General features: G+C 40.6%; 3 protein-coding genes across 5 annotated transcripts; 1 reads left to right on the top strand and 2 right to left on the bottom strand.

The window, feature by feature from the left end:
• Window positions 1-241: 241 nt before the first annotated feature.
• tsen15 (TSEN15 tRNA splicing endonuclease subunit) lies at window positions 242-3,155 on the bottom strand. The gene is made up of 4 exons (XM_083927832.1): window positions 3,015-3,155; window positions 2,863-2,944; window positions 958-1,093; window positions 242-823 (listed from the first exon to the last, which is right to left on the bottom strand). Exons 1-4 carry the CDS (start codon window positions 3,087-3,089, stop codon window positions 652-654), a joined length of 465 nt encoding a protein of 154 aa, XP_083783958.1. The 5' UTR covers window positions 3,090-3,155; the 3' UTR covers window positions 242-651.
• A 1,050-nt stretch (window positions 3,156-4,205) lies between these two features.
• LOC310957316 (procollagen galactosyltransferase 2-like) lies at window positions 4,206-12,557 on the top strand. Of its 3 annotated transcripts, none has more exons than XM_083927818.1 (12): window positions 4,206-4,466; window positions 5,145-5,255; window positions 5,385-5,502; window positions 6,128-6,262; window positions 6,361-6,565; window positions 8,349-8,468; window positions 8,793-8,866; window positions 8,960-9,066; window positions 9,978-10,110; window positions 10,238-10,365; window positions 10,466-10,672; window positions 10,770-12,557. In XM_083927818.1, exons 1-12 carry the CDS (start codon window positions 4,222-4,224, stop codon window positions 11,056-11,058), a joined length of 1,872 nt encoding a protein of 623 aa, XP_083783944.1. In that variant the 5' UTR covers window positions 4,206-4,221; the 3' UTR covers window positions 11,059-12,557. The 3 variants fall into 3 exon arrangements, with proteins under 3 accessions (XP_083783944.1, XP_083783946.1, XP_083783945.1); XM_083927820.1 differs by having other exon boundaries at window positions 4,357-4,466; window positions 5,150-5,255; XM_083927819.1 differs by having other exon boundaries at window positions 4,456-4,466; window positions 5,043-5,255.
• A 4,449-nt stretch (window positions 12,558-17,006) lies between these two features.
• Window positions 17,007-20,784, bottom strand: LOC310958094 (Krueppel-like factor 9). Its single transcript, XM_083928903.1, has 2 exons — window positions 20,036-20,784; window positions 17,007-17,691 (listed from the first exon to the last, which is right to left on the bottom strand). The coding sequence occupies exons 1-2, from the start codon at window positions 20,535-20,537 to the stop codon at window positions 17,447-17,449; spliced, it is 747 nt and encodes a 248-aa protein (XP_083785029.1). The 5' UTR covers window positions 20,538-20,784; the 3' UTR covers window positions 17,007-17,446.
• Window positions 20,785-21,049: the final 265 nt, after the last annotated feature.

Here is a 21,049-nt window from a genome sequence, read left to right on the forward strand (position 1 = left end):
TTGCTCATTGCTAGACCTTATGTCTTTCTATAAATGGGTCTGGATTTCCAGGATAACTTCACCATCCTATGGAAAGCATTTTCTGCAATTTCTGTTTTACACATGGGTCAATTACACATGGGTCAATGGTCCTTTCAAAATAAGGTACTTCCGTTTTTAAGGAAATTATACAATAATTGGCAAAAAACTATTGATGATTTAAAATATGATTTATAAGGCAACAAAAATGTTTGTTAAAAGTTTACCTTTCAAATACCAATATCAGTATATCTCAAAAGAAGTATTGCTCGGGCTGTAGTAGTGATGTATCCAAAATATTTGTGGGTGCTCTGCGATCCAACGCCACAGGTCGTGCTCGCAGGATTTGAGGAAGCCGTGTAAACACATATTGTTAAGTTTAAGGTCATGTGAACAAATCAGAAGGATAACCTGTAATCAGCAAGGCTCTCAAACAGGAACGGACCTGAGTTCTGTCACAGTCAGACTTTTTTCGGGCCTGGGTAGAAGGTCACTGTGGTTCGGTCCATGTGCACCTGCTGCCAGGTTCTCAGTACACCTTTGTCTGAGAAAGACCAGCCGACAGACTGTTTGTGCAGTTCTGCACTTCTATGTGTCTTCAACAACACCAAGGTGCCTTTTCACTCAAGCTGCTCAATGCTTCTGCCGTCTCTTCCGGTGCTGTCGGCGTCCCAAATCCTGGAAGGGTCCAGCAGGAGGGTCCGGGGTCACCAACCCATCAGTCATCCTCTGGTAGACCAGGGTGGAGTCCGATGCTACAGCACACAACAGCATGGGAAAGCCTCTGTCCAGAACGTGACGTATGCTGCACAGCAGAGAGGAGGAAGCTGTCAGTATGGGGAAGACAACGTGACAGCGTGACGGCAAAAGAGTATTTAAACCAAAAGGAAGAGGAGGAGGAGGGAAGTACGTACGACAGCTTCTTCAGTGTTTCATTACCTTTTGTGGCTCAGAGATCGGTGAGCAGGCAGCGGGAGAACGGTCTGGACGGGGGCTCCTTCCTTCTCCGTCGCTTCCAACAGAACCACCTGCAGTTCAGGACTCTTGACACAAGACACCTTTTTCCACCGACGCACTGCGGAGAACAAGAGTGAGAGAGTGGCCGTCTGTAGTGAATCCTTCAAAGGTTACTGCACCACTGAATACTGATTCACCTTTCCCGGTTTAAAACATATCTTTATCATTTCCTCTGGCTAACTAGACACAAATGAGAGGATTACAGGTCATACATGCTGCTTATGGTAAATCAGAATTGTGCACACTGATAACATAAATAATAAAGAGTTTAGTACAAAACATATCTGCTAATCTGTTAAAAAGAAAAACTTCTTGTCAACAATTAACTATTAGTTGTTGAAGCAGCATTTAAATCGTGATGTTGGGAGATAAATACTTTATAGTAAACACACTTGATCTTATTTAAAACCCAACTGATTAATGCAAAAACCATCCAGACTGTCCAAGAGTGTCATGTGACCCCGTGTCTGCATGACACCCAGTGGTGGAAGAAACACTCAGAGCTTTTACTTCAGTAAAAGTAGTAATACACTGTTCAATGATCTTACCGTATTTAAACTACTGTGCTGAGGTCTGGGGGACCCCTTACAAAAGCTCACTGCTAACACCACTCACATATCAATAAAATCAATAAAGCAGGATTTTATGATCACACCGACCTCCTGATTTTACATTCCCGCACTTTAAAGTTCAGTGTTCTGGTTCACTATCAAATGATGTTTAAAGCAAGAAACAAACTATTACCAGGTAATATTCAAGAGAGGGGGGGGTTATAATTTAAGGGAAAAGTTTTATTTTAAGACGTTTGCCGTTCGCACGACTTTAAAAAGTCAATGCATTTCAGTCGTTGGTGTGAAACTGTGGAATGAATGAGCGCGGAGCTAAAACAACGTCCAAAAATTCTCCAGTTTTAAAAAAGGCTACAGGGCATTGACTTTCAGATGGTATAGGGATGAGAGAGGCTTTAAAAACAAAAAACAAACTTGCTTTGTGTATAAATATGGACTATATGTGTATATTTATGTATGTATATATATGTAGATGTTCTTTTATGGATGTTTATATGTAGGTATGTATAATGTATATGTATAAATTATATTACTTTATTATGTTATTTATAAAACTATATAAGATTTATTATTGTATCGTTTGATTTACAAATTGTACATATAGATAGATAAAAATAAATAATATGGACTACAGCAATCACTGAATTGTGAAAAAGATTAAATGAGTTAAAACTTCTTCCTACACCTTTTCAGGCAGAGTTAATTGTATGTTGTCAGTTTTTTCCTTCTCATTTGTGAACAAATTTAATTTTGTAGTTTTATATATTATATTTTTATATTTTATATTATATTTTTTTGCGTGTCTGAAATAAATATCATATAATAATGTCAATCATAAAATTCATAATACTTAATATATAATATAATACAAAAGTATTAGCATGAAAGTGTACCTAAAGTATTAAATACTCATTATGCAGAATAGCCTGTTTCAGAATATTATATTATGAGATTATAATTATTGCTAGATTAATGTAAACATCACTTTAATGTTGCAGCTGATAAAGTTGGGGCTAATTTCATTTAATTCATACACTGCTGTGTAGCTTAATCTATAACAAGGTTTGTTAATATATTATATTAATAATCCGCATATGTGACATAAAGTAGAATACTTTCCTCTGAAATGTAGAAGTATAAAGTAGTATAATGGAATAACTCAAGTAAAGTACAAATAGCCCAGAATTATACATAAGGACAGTACTTGGAAGAAAAAGAAAACTGTTATAAATAAACCAAAATAAAGATTTGGACGCACCCTCAGTGAGATCCATGAACACGAGGAAAGCTGCGTGTATCTGTTCGCTGTCCTCCACCTCCAGACTCTTCATCTGCAGATACTGAACCAACAGAAGCACAGGTGAGCGCGCTGTTGAGCCCGTGACGCTGCCCGTGGGTGCTGTAACTCACCTCTGGGTGCTGAAGGATCCAGTTCGGAGGCGCGGGTTTGTCGTGAACATCTGCGCTGTTTGACGCTTCCGACATTTGACGTTAATAAACGACCACTGCGGTCTAACGTCAGGACATACCGCTGCTGTCTGTCACAGCATGTGAGAGCTGGGGTTTCAGGCTTGCCGGCGTGCTGCAGTGTAAGTCGTCCGGGTGGAAAATGTTTCCCCAGCGAAACCCTTTCTGATTGGAGCAGGCAATACTATCCAGCTGCAGACCCGGAGCACAGGCCCCTCACTTGACACAAGCCCCTCGCTTGTCACAAGCCCCTCACTTGACACAAGCCCCTCGCTTGTCACAAGCCCCTCACTTGACACAAGCCCCTCACTTGACACAAGCCCCTCACTTGACAGGCTGAACGCAGGGGTAAAGAAAAAACACTTTTTGAAACTTTTATGGTTAATTGATTTAAATGTTCTCCCTTTTTAGGTTTTATATATATATCTCAAAATAATAATAATAATAATAATAATAATAAAATGGAATAAATCATAATAGTAATAATAATAACAGATCATAACGAAATAAAAGCAAATTAATTACATTCTGTTTTTGTAATATATTATATGAAATATATGTTGTGGTAAGACATAGATAAAGTAAGATTTTACAAATATTTTAAGTTTTTGTGTTGTTATTTGTGTTGTTTTACATTTCCTTTCAATAAGAGTGTAACTTTTCTTATATATGTGTAGTGTCTTCTCCATGTGAGTGTGTGTGTGTGTGTGTGTGTGAGTGTGTGTGTGTGTGTGTGTGTGTGTGTGTGGGCGTGCGTGTGTGTGTGGGTGTGTGCGTGTTATAGTGTGTGAGACTCTCTCTCTCTCTCTCTCTCCCTGTGTGTGTGTGTGTGTGACTCTCTCTCTCTCTCTCTCCCTGTGTGTGTGTGTGTGTGTGACTCTCTCTCTCTCTCTCTCCCTGTGAGTGTGTGTGTGTGTGTGTGTGTGTGAGTGACTCTCTCACTCTCTCTCGCTCTCTCCCCGTGAGTGTGTGTGTGTGTGTGTGTGTTATAGTGTATGTGTGTGTGAGACTCTCTCTCTCTCTCTCTCTCTCTCTCTCTCTCTCTCTCTCTCTCTCTCTCCCTGTGTGTCTGTGTGTGTCTGTGTGTGTGAGACGCTCTCACTTGCACCAGTCTGGGGCTACAGAGACATCAAGGTGCCCTGCAGGAAAAATGCCTCTTGGATTTGTAGGATTCAAGTTGTATTTTGTGATTTTCGCAGGAAAGCTCTTCCTGCACACCAGCTGCACAGAGGAGCTGCCAGCTGATCGTCTCCTCCAACCAGCCCAGCAGGAGTCCTCTGTGTTGAAGCCCACAGTGCAGATCACCATCCTCGCGCGCAACGCTCAACACAGCCTCCCTTACTTCTTAGGATGCATAGACAGACTGGACTATCCAAAGGACCGCATTGCCATCTGGTAAAATCACATTTATTATTGCATGGATCATTTGATTTCTAATTTGTTATTATTTCTGGAAAAAAAGTAGCACATTAAAGCAAGAATAAAATGTATACACAAAAAAGAAACCAGAAAGGGAGGCAAGCTCTCACCTTTGACATATCTTTGAGACAATTATGTAGTTGAGATGTGAGTATAGGATTTATCCTGTTAAAAACATGTTAAGTTCCCAGAAGAGAAAAACATGGCACGTCGATTGTCGTGAATGTAGTATTTTCATGCATGTGTGTGTGTGTGTGTGAGACAGACAGCAAAAGTGTGTGTCTTCTCCTTCTTATATTTCCCACAGTGTGGGTGGGAAGAACTACCTGTGGGGAAATGTTTACACCTCAAAGGCTGGGAACCGCGCCTTCATTGGCTGCAGAATGTCGGCCAAGAAGTAGATGGTGCCAGAATTACTGATGAAAAGATGCTGATTTGATTTAGAGAACTATCATAAAGCAATAAGCAAAAGTGTTAACAGACAGGGTTTAACAATAAAGACATTAGCACCCATTTATGGCCAGTTTATCTGTCATTCTGCCCATTCCGCAGCACTGCAGTAAAGCAGTAAACAACTCATCAAAGATAGAGGAACAAAAGAGAAAAAAAGGGGAAACAAAGAGGGGAAGTCAGTAACGTTCCTTGTGACCTCAGGGCAGCCTCTGACCACAGTGTGGACAACAGCACAGCCATGCTTCAGGAGTGGCTCAAAGGAGTTCGACACCTGTACCACTCGGTGGAGTGGAGACCCACGGAGCAACCGAGGTGAATCACCTGAAGCAGCAACTTCATTTATCACCCACCATCCTGACACTGTTTAATCATAGATTTAATAGAGTGGAAGTAAACCTGAGCTCCTCTGATGGTAAAATATTAATCCCCTGTTTCTGTCAGCTCTTATGCAGATGAGCAGGGTCCCAAACACTGGCCCGACTCTCGGTTCACACACCTAATGAAGTTAAAGCAGGCGGCGCTCAGAGCTGCCAGACGACTCTGGACCGACTACATACTGGTGAGACAGTAAAAGACCATAAGGCGCAAAGAATGAAGTATCCTATAATTAAGAGAAATTATCCACTATCACTGTATCCACTGCGTCAATATTCCCACTCTGTCCTCTATTAAAGGGGACATATCATGCTCACTTTCAGGTTTATTTTGTGTTTCTACTAGAGTTTACACGCTTTAATGTTTCAAAAACACATTATTTTTCTCATCCTGTCTGTCTGAATATTCCTTTATTCACCTTCTGTCTGAAACGCTCTGTTTTAGCGCCTGTCTCACCCAAAATAGCACAGTCTGCTCTGATTGGTCAGTGTTGCAGGGTCTTCCGCATCTGGACTCTTGGCATCTCTGCACAATCATTGCAGACAGGGAATGACTGTAATGACACTGTAGCGGCACTCCCTAACTATATATAGTATATACAGTATGTGACTATATATGTGATGTAACAACTGTACAGAAGTCCTGACCGTTCGTCTAAAGTCAGTTTCTGAATACAGACTGTGTGCATTTCTCTTTGAATTTAGTGTTTTGATACTTTCACAGTATTTATATCCCCCCTTGACCTGCTTTATAATATAAAAAGACAGCTCAGTTTTTACAGTATGGGAGCTTTAATGTTTCTTCCTCAGTTTGTGGACAGTGACAACTTGCTGACAAACCGCCTGGTGCTTTCTAACATGATAGCAGAGAATCTGACAATTGTGGCCCCTATGTTGGAATCAAAAAATCTTTATTCCAACTTCTGGTGTGGAGTGACTCCTCAGGTAAGACTTTTTAGAAACCAAACGAGATATCATATTTGTTGTCCCAAATAAGAACCGAATACTGCTGGAAAGTGATCTGGGTCATATAATACGCACAGGGCTACTACAGACGAACCCCAGAGTATGTTCCCATCCGTAAATGGAAGCGGCAGGGCTGCTTTGCGGTCCCCATGGTGTACTCGACCTTCCTGCTGGACCTGAGGCGCAGAGCTAGCCAAGCATTGGCCTTCCACCCTCCTCACCCCGACTACCCCTACCACACAGATGACATCATGGCCTTCGCTTTCTCTTCACGGCAAGCAGGTTGGACCTTTTCTCAGATTTTGTTTTTGATTTATGCACCTCACAAGAACATTTTCATCTGGGATTTCAATGAATTTTCATTAGTGACAAGCAGTTCTCTGATTACTATGAAATGTTATTCATATCTGGTAGGAAGACTGAGCTGACAGCAGCAGATGTATGAAAGCTTTACGAAGAAGAAGAAGAATTACTTTTATTTATCCGCAAGGGAAATGCAATTTTTTATACATGCAATTAATGGAGAGATGTCAGAGCGAGGGGGCTGCCAATGGCTCAGCGCCCCGAGCAGTTGAGGGTCCGGTGCCTTGCTCAACAGCACCCCGGGACATGAACTGGCACCTCTCCAGCCACAAGTCCACGCTCCATTCATGGTTCACTCAGGGACTCGAATCGGCGACCCTCCGGTTCCCAGCCAGGTCACCTATGGACAGAGCTACTTCCGCCCGGATAAATCAATATACAAATAACTAGGAAGGGAAATTATTTCTATTCATTTTGTGTCAAATTACTATCCATATTCAAGTCAAGTCAATGATATTCGTATAGCCCGATATCACAAATCGCTTCAGAAAAACTACCACAACAAACTTTTAACAGGGAAAAATGGAATAAACCTCAGGAAGAGCAACTGAGGAGGGATCCCTCTCCCAGGATGGACACACATGTAGCAGAGGGCTCGGAATAACAACCATAATAAAGAATAGTTTAGACGATCCATGTAACAAAAATGATACATGAAATGTAAACAGACTTTTTTAGGTATTCTGATATAATCCGGGGCTAGGCCAGAGAGGGAAACTACATTTGAACAGTTGATGGTATTATAAATAAAATGTTGCATTTTTGTCCAGTTTCTCTTTCGTAAAATGGTTCAGAAATGATCAAATGGCAGCATATTAATGTGTTCTAATGCAGAAGGCAGAACACATTTCAACATTTTATAAATACCCCTAAAAATATTGTAAATTATTACTTACGTGTCTGTTTACATACTTCTGTACTGCGTGATAGTGTTAAGCCTTACGTGCAGCAATCAAGAATTATTGTGAAAACTTAAACTACCTTTGGGAAGATGCTTAATGCATTTTAATGTGTAACAAAGTAGGGTTGCAACTGACGATTATTTTCATTGTCATTCATTCATTTTCTTCTCGATTAGTTGAAAACTGTGATTGTTGATTTCTGTTTCCTGAAACCCAAGATGACATTCTCAAATGTTTTGTTTTGTCACAGATATTCACTTTAATGTCAAAAAGGTGTAAAGAAACCCGAAAACAGTCACGTTGAGAAGCTAGAATTAGAGGATTTGCACCTTTTTATCTCAAAAAATTATTGAAATAGTTGGAGATTAATTTAATAGTTGACAGCTGATTAATCGACTAATCTTTGCAGCTCTATATAGGAGGGAATAATAAGTAAGTAAACATAATAAGTAAGTATAAAAAGTAATAATTTTGTTTATCTAAATGTGTTAATCTCATTTGATCTAAATCTTTATTAAAGTACACTTTTGTCCTTACAAATCTTAATTAAAGTATAGTTACTCCCATAGGACATGTAGTGACGTTATACATTTGCTCATAAAAACATCACCATAGAACATGGACGTGATGAACTTAATTATCACTCTAATTTTATATAATGTGGTCAGACTGAGAATTTGTGACTATTTCAGTGTCTTTTATTTATATATTTATTTAGCTATTTAAGGTGAAATGCATCTTCTGCCGCATGTTAAATAAAGAAAAGATGCGTGAGACCTGATGCGTCTGCTCTGCTGCAGGTGTTCAGATGTACGTGTGCAACAAGGACCACTATGGTTATTTACCAGTGCCGCTTCAACAAGACCAGACACTGGCGGAGGAAGAGGAGAGTTTTACCCACACACTGACAGAGGCCCTCAGTAAGTACTTACTCTGTGCATAATGTAGTTGACACTGAACTGAATAACAGGAGTCATTTCAAGGCTCTCCATCTCCAATCTTTGCTCTCTATTTCCTTACTTCTGTGTGAGCATATTTGGTCCTTTTTTGCTCTCACAGTCCTGACACATGCCTCACTCCTCTGTTAAAGCCCACTGTCTCTCATTTCCTGTTCTCCCCCTCTTATTTGACCGTTTCACATCAGTTAGATGTTGAACCGATCTAAGAAACTCTTAGACTTATGCAAGAGAAGACAAATTTACCATTCTTCATGTGAAATGTGAATGTGTAACTTTACTTTCCAGTTGCCTTCACCGTGGAGCCCTCACTGTATATGCACACTCTGCCTAAAGAACCAAGAAAGATGGGATTTGATGAGGTACAAATACATTAATAATAGTTTAAGAGACAGCTTCGAGATATGGAATGCTGTTTTAGTGTACAGACTTTTTTTATTCTCCTCCACATCTAGATCTTTCTGATCAATCTGAAACGGCGCTCAGACCGACGGGACAGGATGCTGAGTTCTTTGGCTGTCCTCGGCATCAACACTACACTGACAGAAGCCGTGGACGGCAAGTATGACCTACAGTAACGATTGTCATTATGCAGCGGTAAAAGAAACATTCAGATACTTTACTATAGCATTACAATGTCACAATACTCCATTACAAATAAAGATCAACAGTCAAGAAACGTAGAAGAAGTTATTTATATAATATTATATATATTAATAATGATGCATCCATTGAAGCTGGTTGACGTGAGGCTAACTTTAAAGGTATAATATGTAACTTTTCTGCATCGACATGCTTAAAAACGACACCTGTATTTCACATTCATAGTCAGAAGAACACAGGAGTTAACACATCGAAGTCGAACAACAACACAAACAAACTAGACCAAAGCCTGTGTTCATCAAGGTAAAATGATAACATTTTGTCCTTGTAGTCAGTCGGCTTTGACAAGAGCATAGAACAGCTTCAGTTCCATTGGTGTAAACTTAAACAGGGCTGTCGTTTCATGGTTAAAAACCTCTGACAACAATAACAATGAACACTGAAAGAATCCGGGGGAGAAGCTGACGCGATGTTGATCTCACGCTATGACTTCACCAAACTCTGTTTGTCTTTAAATTGTGTTAAATGAGAGACCCCCTAGCGGCAGAAAATGACTTATTGCAGCTTTTGACCATATCAAATGGTCCTCATCAGCAGACTATCACTAGTCAAACTTTTATATCACCATAGATCAGAAGTATGAAAAGTTGCAGTTGAAAAATGATTTAATATACTATTGGGTAGTTACCTTTATATAACAATACATCACATATGATATGGTAATCTTCTGTTTTTTATGCTGCAATTGAATAATTGAATGGGTGTATTTGGCATCATTGCTGTAGAAATTGAAAGTGGAGATGAGGCTTGTAGCTATATCTGATAGCTGACTGTGATTATGAAGAAATACGTTTCCTTGCTTGTCCACAGAGCCCTGAACTCCTCTCAGCTGCAGGCCATGGGTATAGACATGCTACCTGGGTACAAAGATCCATATTCAGACCGCGTGCTGACTAGAGGGGAGATTGGTTGCTTCCTCAGCCACTACAACATCTGGAGACAGGTACAGCCTTTATCTGTGAATGTTTTACACAAACCTTTGTGCGGTGAAGCTGATGTGGCAGTATATGATCAGGGAAGACAGCGTGGAGGGGTTCGGGTGTTACTTGCTGTTATGTGTCTCCCCCTAGGTGGCGCAGCAGGGACTGCAGCAGGTCCTTGTGCTGGAGGATGATGTGAGGTTCGAGCCCAGGTTTCGCAGCAGGCTGGCGACTATCATGGAAAATGTGCAGAGAGTGGGACTTGAATGGGACCTGGTGTTAGTGACTTAATGTAGTTTTTGTATCATTTTTCATCACACGTATCTCTTGTATACCTGAATTTTTATTCAAAGCAGCCACTTTTCTGTCCTCACAAAGTTACGTAGGCCGTAAGCGGCTGAAGGTGAAGGAGCCAGAGGACTGGGTGAAGGGAGTCAGTAACCTCGTGCACCCGGGCTACTCCTACTGGACCTTGGGCTACGCCCTGTCACTGAACGGGGCCCAGAAGCTCCTGCAGGCAAAACCTCTGAACAAAATGCTGCCTGTTGATGAGTTCCTACCTATTATGTTCAACAAGCACCCCAAGTGAGTCTCCCCCATCATATGCATGATCAAACGCTATGCTTTGAATGCTAGTTTAGAGCTTTGACGTCATTATGTCAACCTCCCTGCTCCCTTTCAGAGATGAGTACATGCGTTATTTTGAGCAGAGGGACCTGAGAGCATTTTCAGTGGAGCCTCTGCTGCTCTTCCCCACACACTACACCGGGGAGCCTGGCTACTTCAGTGACACAGAGACCTCCACCATCTGGGACGACGGGGCCGTGGAGACAGACTGGGACAGGGACGGCGCCAAAGACCGGCGTGACCGGGAAGCTGAGAGAGAAGTAGGGTTTCGCCCTGCTGCTCCTCACCCTGCTCATGGTGGCGTGCCTCCTCTCTCTGCCAGTGGAAACAGAGATGAACTCTGAGGGTACCCAGGGGCAAAAATTAGCAACTGGGCCTCTACTAAACATTATTTCTCCCCTCTCTCTCTACATGTTAGTACAAACCATCTCCAAGACTCAGCCCAAACATCTCAGTTGATAAAGGGCTTTGGTCGTACTCAGATTTTCAATTAAATTTGCACAAACCAGGCACATTAAAGTGTAATTCCGGCGCAAAATCATCCTATCCCCCTTTCTGCACTTAAACATATCAAATAATCCATGGAGACAGTTTTTTTCGTGTATGAACTATTAATGGAGAAATCCGTGAGAGTCGCTAACAGCCGGACGTGGCTAACACTAATTAGCTCAGGGCAGTATGGTGAAGGCATTAAAACAGCTTTTTTTAACCACTAATGCTGCTCAAGAGCGCTTTTAAATCCAGGTTAAAAATATTTCTCTTTTCATGTGCTTATAGCTGAGCTCTTTTTAATAACTTTAAACTTAATTTTCTTTCAGGTTACTTTTTTATTGTTCTTTGCTCCTGCTTTTGTCTGTGTTTTTGTTTTTATGCTGTTTTTAAAAAGTGTGTTGTCTTTGTAAAGCACACTGAGTTGCCTAAGTGTTAAATGCGCTATATAAATAAAGATGCCTTGCCTCAAAATAACACCAAACCTCTGCAGTAGCATGAGAAGAGTCCCTACACATAAAACAAAGCACCAACAACGTAGTTAGTGAACCCAGAGTTTATTAAAAGTGTCTTAAAGACTTACCTACTGGCCCCTGTACCAGCTCCTCTCGTAGTAAAGTCCATTCAGGTCGATAAGCAAAGTCAATCCAAATGGAAGGAGCCCATTGGTACTTCATTTTATGTGTAGGGACTCTTCTCATGCTGCTGCAGAGGTTTGGTGCTATTTTGAGCAGTATTAGTGGTTAAAAAAGACGTTTGAATGCCTTCACCGTACTGCCCTGAGCTAATCAGTGTTAGCCACGTCCTGCTGTTTGCGACTCTCCTGGATTTCTCCGTTAAAAGTTGTTACAGGAAAAAAACTGTCTCGATGGCTTATTTGATGTATGTAAGTGCCGAAACAGACCATGAGATGATTTTGCGCCGGAATTACACTTTAAAGCCCTGGAGACGTTGCTTTGGTGATAATCCAGCTTTCCACACATCAAGACCAAGACTGACAAATAACAGTATGTGTGTGTGTGTGTGTGTGTATGTTTGTGTGTGTGTGTGTGTATGTGTGTGTGTGTTTCCAAAAGAAGCTGTTCAACACCAATCTAAGTTCAAGTAATAAAAGCCCACGAATACACCTGTTTCTTAAATGCATCTGTATCAAAATCTTTTGATATTTTAACAAAATTGTGCCATATTTTCCTGTTATTGCTACATATGAACAACAACATATGGATGTTTCTTGTTAGAACATTATCATGTTATGAGAAATGTGTCTTGTTTTGATGAGATAAGTCTGTGGAGTGTTTTAACAGGATATTTTCTCTAGTAATGGACCTTGTAAATGTCTAAGGTTTATGCTAAAACTGGATAAAATGATCTTATTAAAAGAAAAGTTGATTGTAAAAACATAATAAGTTGGTATGTAATAACAAGTCATTATGTCCAAACATTGAACAGATCATTACTTTATAGAATATTATAAAAAACGGAAAAGTTTAAAACAACAAAAACATGGTGGCAGCAGTTCATACATACAATGGACCTAAAATTTTGGATAGGACTTGGATTAATACCACCCTGTTGGAAGTTAATGTGCATTAATGGTTCAATAAGTCACATTGAGATTCAGCTGCAGCACTTTGAACTCACAAAATACAATAACTTCTGTTCATATCTTATTAGGGCTGACATGTATCTTTGTATGTGCTGTATGTATAGTGCAACCTCATTGAGCAGAAGCAAAAACACAAACAGATGAACACAATTAACTCAAAGGATTTTTATTCTTTTAAAAAAGCACTGGTATTTTCAGGTCAAGCAAACAATGGAACAATTTCATACTAGTTCTGTTCCTTATCATAAAATGAGTTATGAAAAGAATAATTAAACCACACAAATGATACATTTTTTGGAATAAATTAATCAGCACAACAAAAAGAATTAAAACATGCTTGTACTTAGGTGTTGAAACTCCAATGCTCAAAATGTAAGACACCTGAGAATATAAATATCAAAACAGCTTGTTGCAGCAATTATTTAGTTCCACAGTTCCTCCCGTTTACCTTAACTAAAGCTTTGATAAGAGGATAGTTAAAAAAATTACATTAATGTAAAAATTAGGCATCAATTTAAAAAAAAACATCCATTTCTGTACAATGTGCATATCTGAATTAGTGTGGTGACAAGAGTAGTTATCGCGTTTCCTTTCTCAGCGATGCAGCACAAATTAAATCAAAAGTGGATAATGCTCGTCTGTCGTCAAGCCACAATTCAGTGATATGAACAAATAGATTTGGACTGAGCTCTTTCAATTGAAATCTGCAGTGAACTGACAGTCTATGTGTTTTTTAAAAACATTTGAATACCCCTTTTAAGCGTACGCCTGACGCAGCAGTGAGATTTCCCCTCGATAACTGAGCTTTAATTACAGGGGAAGGATTTATCCCAGAGATTCATTTGCTACTGTCTATTAACAACAGAAGTTTCATTGAGGCAGGGAAAAGGAAATTCTGCTGCTACACAGGTAGTAGTGATGTTGCATATAAAGACAAGATAAGGACACGGGTACATAGCAGACCATCTAGCTGATAAAAACTCATTTCTGAAATCCAAGGCTCAATGGCTTTATAGGAGTTTCTGAAACACAGGTTGGATGGATTTTGGAAAGACACCGATAAAAAAAAGAAATCTGTGAGGTATGTTCTTATTGTGATATTATAGCTTTGAGTCCCGGACAGAGTCTGAGTGTGAGAAACAACTCCCATCTGTGAGAGGAGACGGAAGAAAATATTTCCTTTTGAATACGTAAAAAACAAGTATATTGTGTGTGTTCCTTTGTTAAAGTCCGTGTGTTCGTTGTTACTGCCAGCAGCAACCAAAAACTGTCAACAGATTGAACCTCTGAGGAAGGAATGTGTACAAAAGTTTAAAGCATTGCGTTCGCTTCAGTGAGTGCAGCTCAAATGGGAACAACAGTGAAATGATAGCGATGGATCGACGTATGAATGAGGAAGACATCAGAGGTCTCAGTGTGGAGGAGACGAAAGTCGACAGAGCTGGAAACACAAATGAAATGTGTTCCTTTTAGAAAAATTAAAAAAATACAAATTCCACAACAAGAGATGGCCTGGATGACTAAGCAAACACACACACACACACAAAAAAAGGGAAAAAAACTAAATAAAAAACAACTACAAACTTCTTGTATCACGCTTTCTAAAGCACTTGGACAACAAGGCAGTTTTACAAACCATTGGTTATCAACACATTAGCAAAGTTCCACAGTGCTTGCTTGTGGAAGCATAGTAACAGTGAAAGCCATTACACTATTCAGCCAAGTACACCTGTAAGAAAAAGTGCCATATTGCATAATGAGTATCTGATGAGCCCACAGGAGGGCATATATACCTATACAATGATCCAACTGTAAACATGGTGCAACGTACTTATGACAGTTTAAGGCTTTAAGTGTTGTTCACTGAGATAAAGGAATATGTCCATGAGCTGGACAAACAGTGTGGGAACATATATAAAAAAAGAAGATTCAACCTCTCTATATTCAGACCTGGATACTGTGTGTACTTTAAATTTGAATCACTTGAGTTCCGCTCGTGAATGTTGTTTGTGAAATACATGAGGATTATTGACTGTTTTACTTGAACTAGGAAGGAATTATTAAGGAATATTTAGATGCCAGTTTTCTTAAATGTACTCAACAGGTTCTTAACAAGGCCTCATTTGTTTGTCCAACATAAGGGGGTTTTCACACTGCATTCCCTAGCCCCGGAATAAGAGTTGACCCCTGGATAACTTGGCCCCCTTTCACACACATTGTTAGGGGCTGTATGATTCACACTGCACTTCCACTAGCCCTGGGTTAAAAGCCAGTCTGAAAACCCAACTAACGTTAACGCTGTAGAGTTCCATTGTTTATTTGTTTTCCACTCTTAGCCCTGGGTTTAGTCGATTTTTCAGGGGCTAACCCTGCACTGGAGAAGGGCCAGCAAGCCCCCAGGCTAAAGTCGGGGTTAACTCACTTGGAAAGTACCAGTGTGAGTGTTTTCTTAGCCTCAGCCTAACAGCTCCCCAAGCCTGAGGCTCACTGCAGTGTGAAAAGCCCTATCATAACGTTTCTGTATCACAGTGGCTATTTTATCTTGTCAAACACAGATGTTACCATAGCCTGTGTATGGGTGTAATGAATAACAGTATTAATGGCTGCAAGTGCCTGCTGGTTCAATGACACACCTACGTAGAATATAGCCATCATTACCGTATTATTTACATTAGTTGCACCTGTGCTTTTGCTGCTCTGACGAGTCAGAAGGGGTACCTCAGTAAAGGCCTACTTTCCTAAACTTTCCTAAATAGGAGCAGATCCGTAGTAGTAGTTGTTGTTTTAGGCCATTTTATCTCCCCAAACAAAGTTTTTTTTTTCAAGGCTACATGTAAGACTCCTGGTTTATCTTCTGATGAAACCCTGTACAGAAAAACCTGGTGCACCTGATCCTGAAATGCGTTCTGCCGCCCGGCTCCACACCCCTGATGAGTGGGAAGGCTTTTACTTTGAAGGCAGCCGGACGAGAGTCACGCTCAACTCATGTCATCTTTTTCCCTCAAAATATTTTGATAACATTACATACACACTTTTCCCAGTTCTGTCACTAACAAAAAAGTAAATAAAAAGCACATACACACACACAGGCAATGCCATCCTATCAAGAGTATACCGTTACCCCTAATATAAGGACTACAATTCGTCACATATTAATTCTGCTCCTAGTAGCAATAGCATTTATCTACATTAAAAGCTTATATACATTTGCATCAGCATTAGACATAATACTACTGTGTATTATGTGTCAGCATTTCATGTGTGGTAATTGATCTAGAATTAAGGATGGCGTGCAAACAGCTCTTCTACAGTGAAGCTTGATCCACTTTCTGGCAAAATCAATATTTGATCTATAGTTAAATTGGATATAAAGAAAACATTACAAAATCTCCACAATGATGGTTACCAATGCAATTAAAATGCAGGAATGTGTCACCACTAAAACTTTTATATGAAATCAGCAAAGCTAAATAAAAATAAAAAAGAGCTAATAAGCTTCTAGTCACTGCCTCGCTACCTAACGTCACAAGTTTGTGCTGCTCGTGGTAAATCAATGGTACTGGAGAGCACAACAACAATCTACAAATGAACCACAAGAAAACAAGAGAAGAGTTTTGGCTGATGAACAATGTGCAGATTTTTACAGAAAAGGTGAAAAATCCCTGCAATTTGTGAAAGTGTTTGATAAAAAGAGGTTATTGTTAGGGTTGGGTTCATTTTGATCGATTCAAATCTGCTTAGTGATTCCCATCCTAATCGAATCCTGAATAATGAAATAAACCACAATAAACACATTTATTTGTAATTTGTAAGGTTTAGACTGCCATAAACGACAAAGTATTTAGTGATTTGTTTCTTTGTTGAAAGAAAAATATAAATATTCTCTGTTGTGCCGTGGAAAAGTTGAATGGTTTTACATTTGATTTAGACATTTAAAGGCTGGGACTGCTTTATGGCGTAGTTAGTTTTACAGCATTGTTGCATCAATGTGATGAAGTACCTTGATTTGCTCTGTCTTTAATTGACATTCCCATCTGGTTATTTGATCTATAAAAAAAATGTCACTTAATGTCACTACATCGTGATACAGGAAGTCAAAAACGCTGCTTTTGCTTCCATTCTGTAGTAAATGTGTTACTCTTTCTTCCATGTTTTTATTTTCATGCAGTGATTACATTTCACTGCACTGGTGCTGTCGTTTTGTGAAGCGTAGCCACACTTATGAAAGCTAGCTCCAGTCTGCCATATTGTAAACATTATTCATGTACTTTGATACACCTGTAACGAGCAATGTAAATGAAGTGCAGTAGGTCCAAACTTTGCTTTCAGGAAACGATAAGTGGAATCGAAAAGCACATTTCTTAACGAATACCCACTTCTTATAGATTTGGAGCGTTCTCGATACCCAACCCTAGTTATGTTGAGCAGGTAGATAGTGGTCAAATGACTCGTCTGTGTTGATGGAGGGATGAAGCTGCTTCACCCTTACATCCACCTCTGTGTGTGTTGTGTATGTGTGTGTTATGTGCACGTTTTTTTGTACAACACAGCAATGCTAAATCCTAATCAGTGGATCTGATTGTAGCTGGTTAACTTGAAACCACTGTGACCTTCTGTGCTCAACACCCCCAACCCGCTTAATGGTGCACGGTGGGGCTCGGAGAGGAGGATGCGCCCTTGTTGCGGCCCAGCATGGAGGGCTGGAAGTCAGGATGGCGGCGGGCGTGTTTGATCAGGTGGTCACTGCGCATGAAGCGCTTATCGCACAGTGGGCACAGGAAGCGTTTCTCCCCTGTGTGGGTGCGGGTGTGGCGGGCGAGCTCGTCGGAGCGGGCAAACTTCTTCTCACAGTCTGGCCAGGTGCACGGGAAGGGTCTCTCACCTGCAGCGTGGAGGAGGAGAAGAGAGGAGCACTTAGCACCAGATCATTTACACAACAAGTATCCGTATGACTTAAATATATTATTCTATTCCATAAAACTAACCAGTGTTTCACCAATGCAGTACATATGTTAAATAGCAGCCAATATGCACAGGGTTCCTACTGCTTTTCCAGCACCTCAGAGCTGTGGTAACTACATATTTATATACAGTACAACACTAAGTATTCCGTATACTGAATATTGCACTTGTTCATCACATTAAATTAGAGGCTATTGTCCTATTAAGAACCAACGTGCTGTTTTGAGACAGCTTTCAACGACAAATGAAAGGAAAACTAACTCGACAGAAATATAATCAACTATTCTGATCATCTGTTAATCTAAAAAAAGTCGTTTTTCATGCAAAAATGTTTTCAGTGTCTCAAATATGGAGATCTTATTTTCTCTGTTATAAAATATGGCATCCGATATAACATCTCATTTAAATCACTTCATTCAAAATTCAAAGTATACCTTTCAAACCTTGAAAACACCACACTACAAAAAAGGGATTTCAAGGACTTCCAGCAACTGTACAAACCCTGGATGTATAATTATTTACATTATTGATTAATCTCTAGATTTTCTAGATTGATTAAAATGTCAAACATTTCTAAAGCACATCTTCCAATTGCTGATTTTCTCCAACGGACAGTTCAAAATCCAAAAATGTATTTATACTTCCACATTACACAAAGCAAAGCAACAAATCATCACAACTAGGACTGAAAATAATTGATTATTAAACTAATGTTACAATCATGCATTTTAATAACAGGATTTTAGGCATGTTATATTATGTGTGTTGTGTTTTAACGTTTCTTAAAGATAAAAATAATAATGTGCTAAAAATGAATTATGGGGCAGAATAGGTTTGGTTTTGTCATTTCAACAAATATGTTCAGAAATAAAATATTGGCTGAAAATATCTGACTAAATCTAAATTAAGTTTTAATACAAACAAAGTGACAAAAGCCTATTTTTTCCATTGATTTTATGGAAATATGATGTAGAGGCAAAAATATTAATCCGTACATAGTTGAATACGTGACAAAACATAGCCAGGATTTAGACTCCTCCAGATTAGTCTTCTTAAAACACTGCTAGCCTTAATCTCTCGCAGGCAACATGAGCAAAAAAGCAGGATAAGCGAGTAGGAGGATGCTCGGTGCCATTTTCAAGATCACAAAGCCAGGCCACGTTGTTGTTGCAGAACTCCCTGTGGGCGTTCCCACCACAGTCTCTGAGCCGTTTCCTGTCCTTAATCCGTTTGCGCCTGCTCAGTGACCCTGAACGCACCAATTCCCCTCATTTTAATGAAAAATCACATGCGCGTTTAAACCATCGAACTGGATAAATAAAGAAACTCAATCCCTTCAGTAGTAGAGGGTTTTTTTTGTTCTTACGGTTGGATCTATTTCCAACAACAGGTAGCTTTTTGACACCGTGCCAATAAAGAGCTGAAGTGATAAAAACAGATTGTGAAGTCAGCAAACATCCAAAAAAGAAAATTAAACTGGGGGTGGCGCATCCATTACGCGCGACGCACCCCTTGCGGCTCTTCTCCAAACGTTTTTAATCAATAATTCACACATTAAAAATCGATTTTTAATTCATCCGCACACACCAAAGAATGGGAGGTGGTGATGCCCAAACAGGAAAAACTTAACCAAAACATCCAAGCACTTGCTGCTGCTGCCATCAACAGGACAGACTGCGCCCGACACTATGAACTCTCTGCTCTTACGTTAAAAAAAGGTTTCGTCTTACGTTCATTTCATATGCAAATCTAGTACGGAGGAGGAAGAACTTCGTCACCGGTTTTAACGTCCAGCCCAGTTTCTTTTGTTAGTTTTACTTCTTTGTCAAGAGTCTCTGTGGAGGGGAGTTTTTTCCTGTCTTTTCCCTCTTTGTTTGGCCTCGTTATTGAAACAAGTCTAATGGGAAAACATTTGCCACCACCACGCTGCTATTAGATAATCCAATAAAGTACAAAAGAGCGCTTCTCCTATTTCTCTGATTAAAATGGTAATAACCATATGGGGCGTGCATGTCACAGACAGCAGAAGTTGGGGGTAAGGTTTATATTCAGCTACTCTGAAGATGCAAACAAAATAATCACCAATAACATGGTTTCTGCACAATTTTGGCCATGAAAGTGTGGAGATTGGTTAATAATGATTACATGGCACACAAGTAAGCCATAACCCATCATCAAAGTGCAAAATATTCATTTGTTTGGACTTTTTTTCGGCTTAAATTGTTACTGTACTTATGCTTCTTAGGGCAGTGTTGTCTCCGTACCTGTGTGTGTCCGGATGTGCGCCTTCAGGTGGGACGATTTCCCATAAACTCTGTCGCATCCGTCAAAAGTGCACTGATGTCGCTTCACCGGTGACCGCGGGGCCCCAACTCCTCCCACCCTCAGCTGCTGTCCGGGGACCGGGGTGGCGGAGGGGGTCATGGTAGGGGTGGTCGGGTCGGACAACGTGGTGTAACCGCTCTCCCCACCGCACGAGGAGTTGCTGCTTTCAGAGTAGGCCGACATGGGGCGGAACTTGCCGTGCAGGTCGGTGAGGATCCCGGCCACCGCCATCATGTTCGCCCCCTCCAGCCTTAGGGTCTCCCGCACTTCCCTGTCCTCGTTCGACCCGTCGGGCTCCCCGGGGAGCAGGCCCACCGTGGCCGGGTAGCTGGCGGCAGCGGCGGGGGCGACTACCGGGGTGGGTCTGTGCAGGACAGGACCGCTGGATATCGACACCAGACACTCGGCAGCGAAATAATCAGACGAAGCAGTCAACGACATTGTTATCTTGTTTTGTTGGCTTTATCTGGAGGAAAAAAACGAACAGAAACCCCGCAGGAGGGGCTAACTTAACGGTAGTCTGAGCCTGACCTCGTTTTCATCAAACTCGACGACCCGACCGTTTTCCAGCAGCGCCTCGTCACCCCCATACAGTGTGTCAGTAGCTTGAGAAATCCCCACGCAAACCATAAGAAAAAAAGGCACAATTAAGAGTAATAATGTGCTAAAACCGTGCCAATGCCTCCGGCCCAACATGCGTACCCCTCACCGTCTGACGGTTCATTGTGTCTGAGGCTCCGAGAAGAGAAGCCGGTCAAACCTACGCCCCCTGGTCCGGACTAAAGATGCGTTCAGGACCCGTCGGTTAAAAACACGTTTAGAGGTGTTTATGTGTTTAAATGTCTATAAATGCCACACGGGTCTCTATATCCACTCCCAGTGGTGGAGGAAGTACTCTGAGCTTATACTTAAAAACAATTACAGACACCACACTGTAGAAATACTCTGTTACA

This window comes from Echiichthys vipera (genome assembly GCF_963691815.1).
Source record: "Echiichthys vipera genome assembly, chromosome: 15".
NCBI classification, from domain to species: domain Eukaryota; kingdom Metazoa; phylum Chordata; class Actinopteri; order Perciformes; family Trachinidae; genus Echiichthys; species Echiichthys vipera.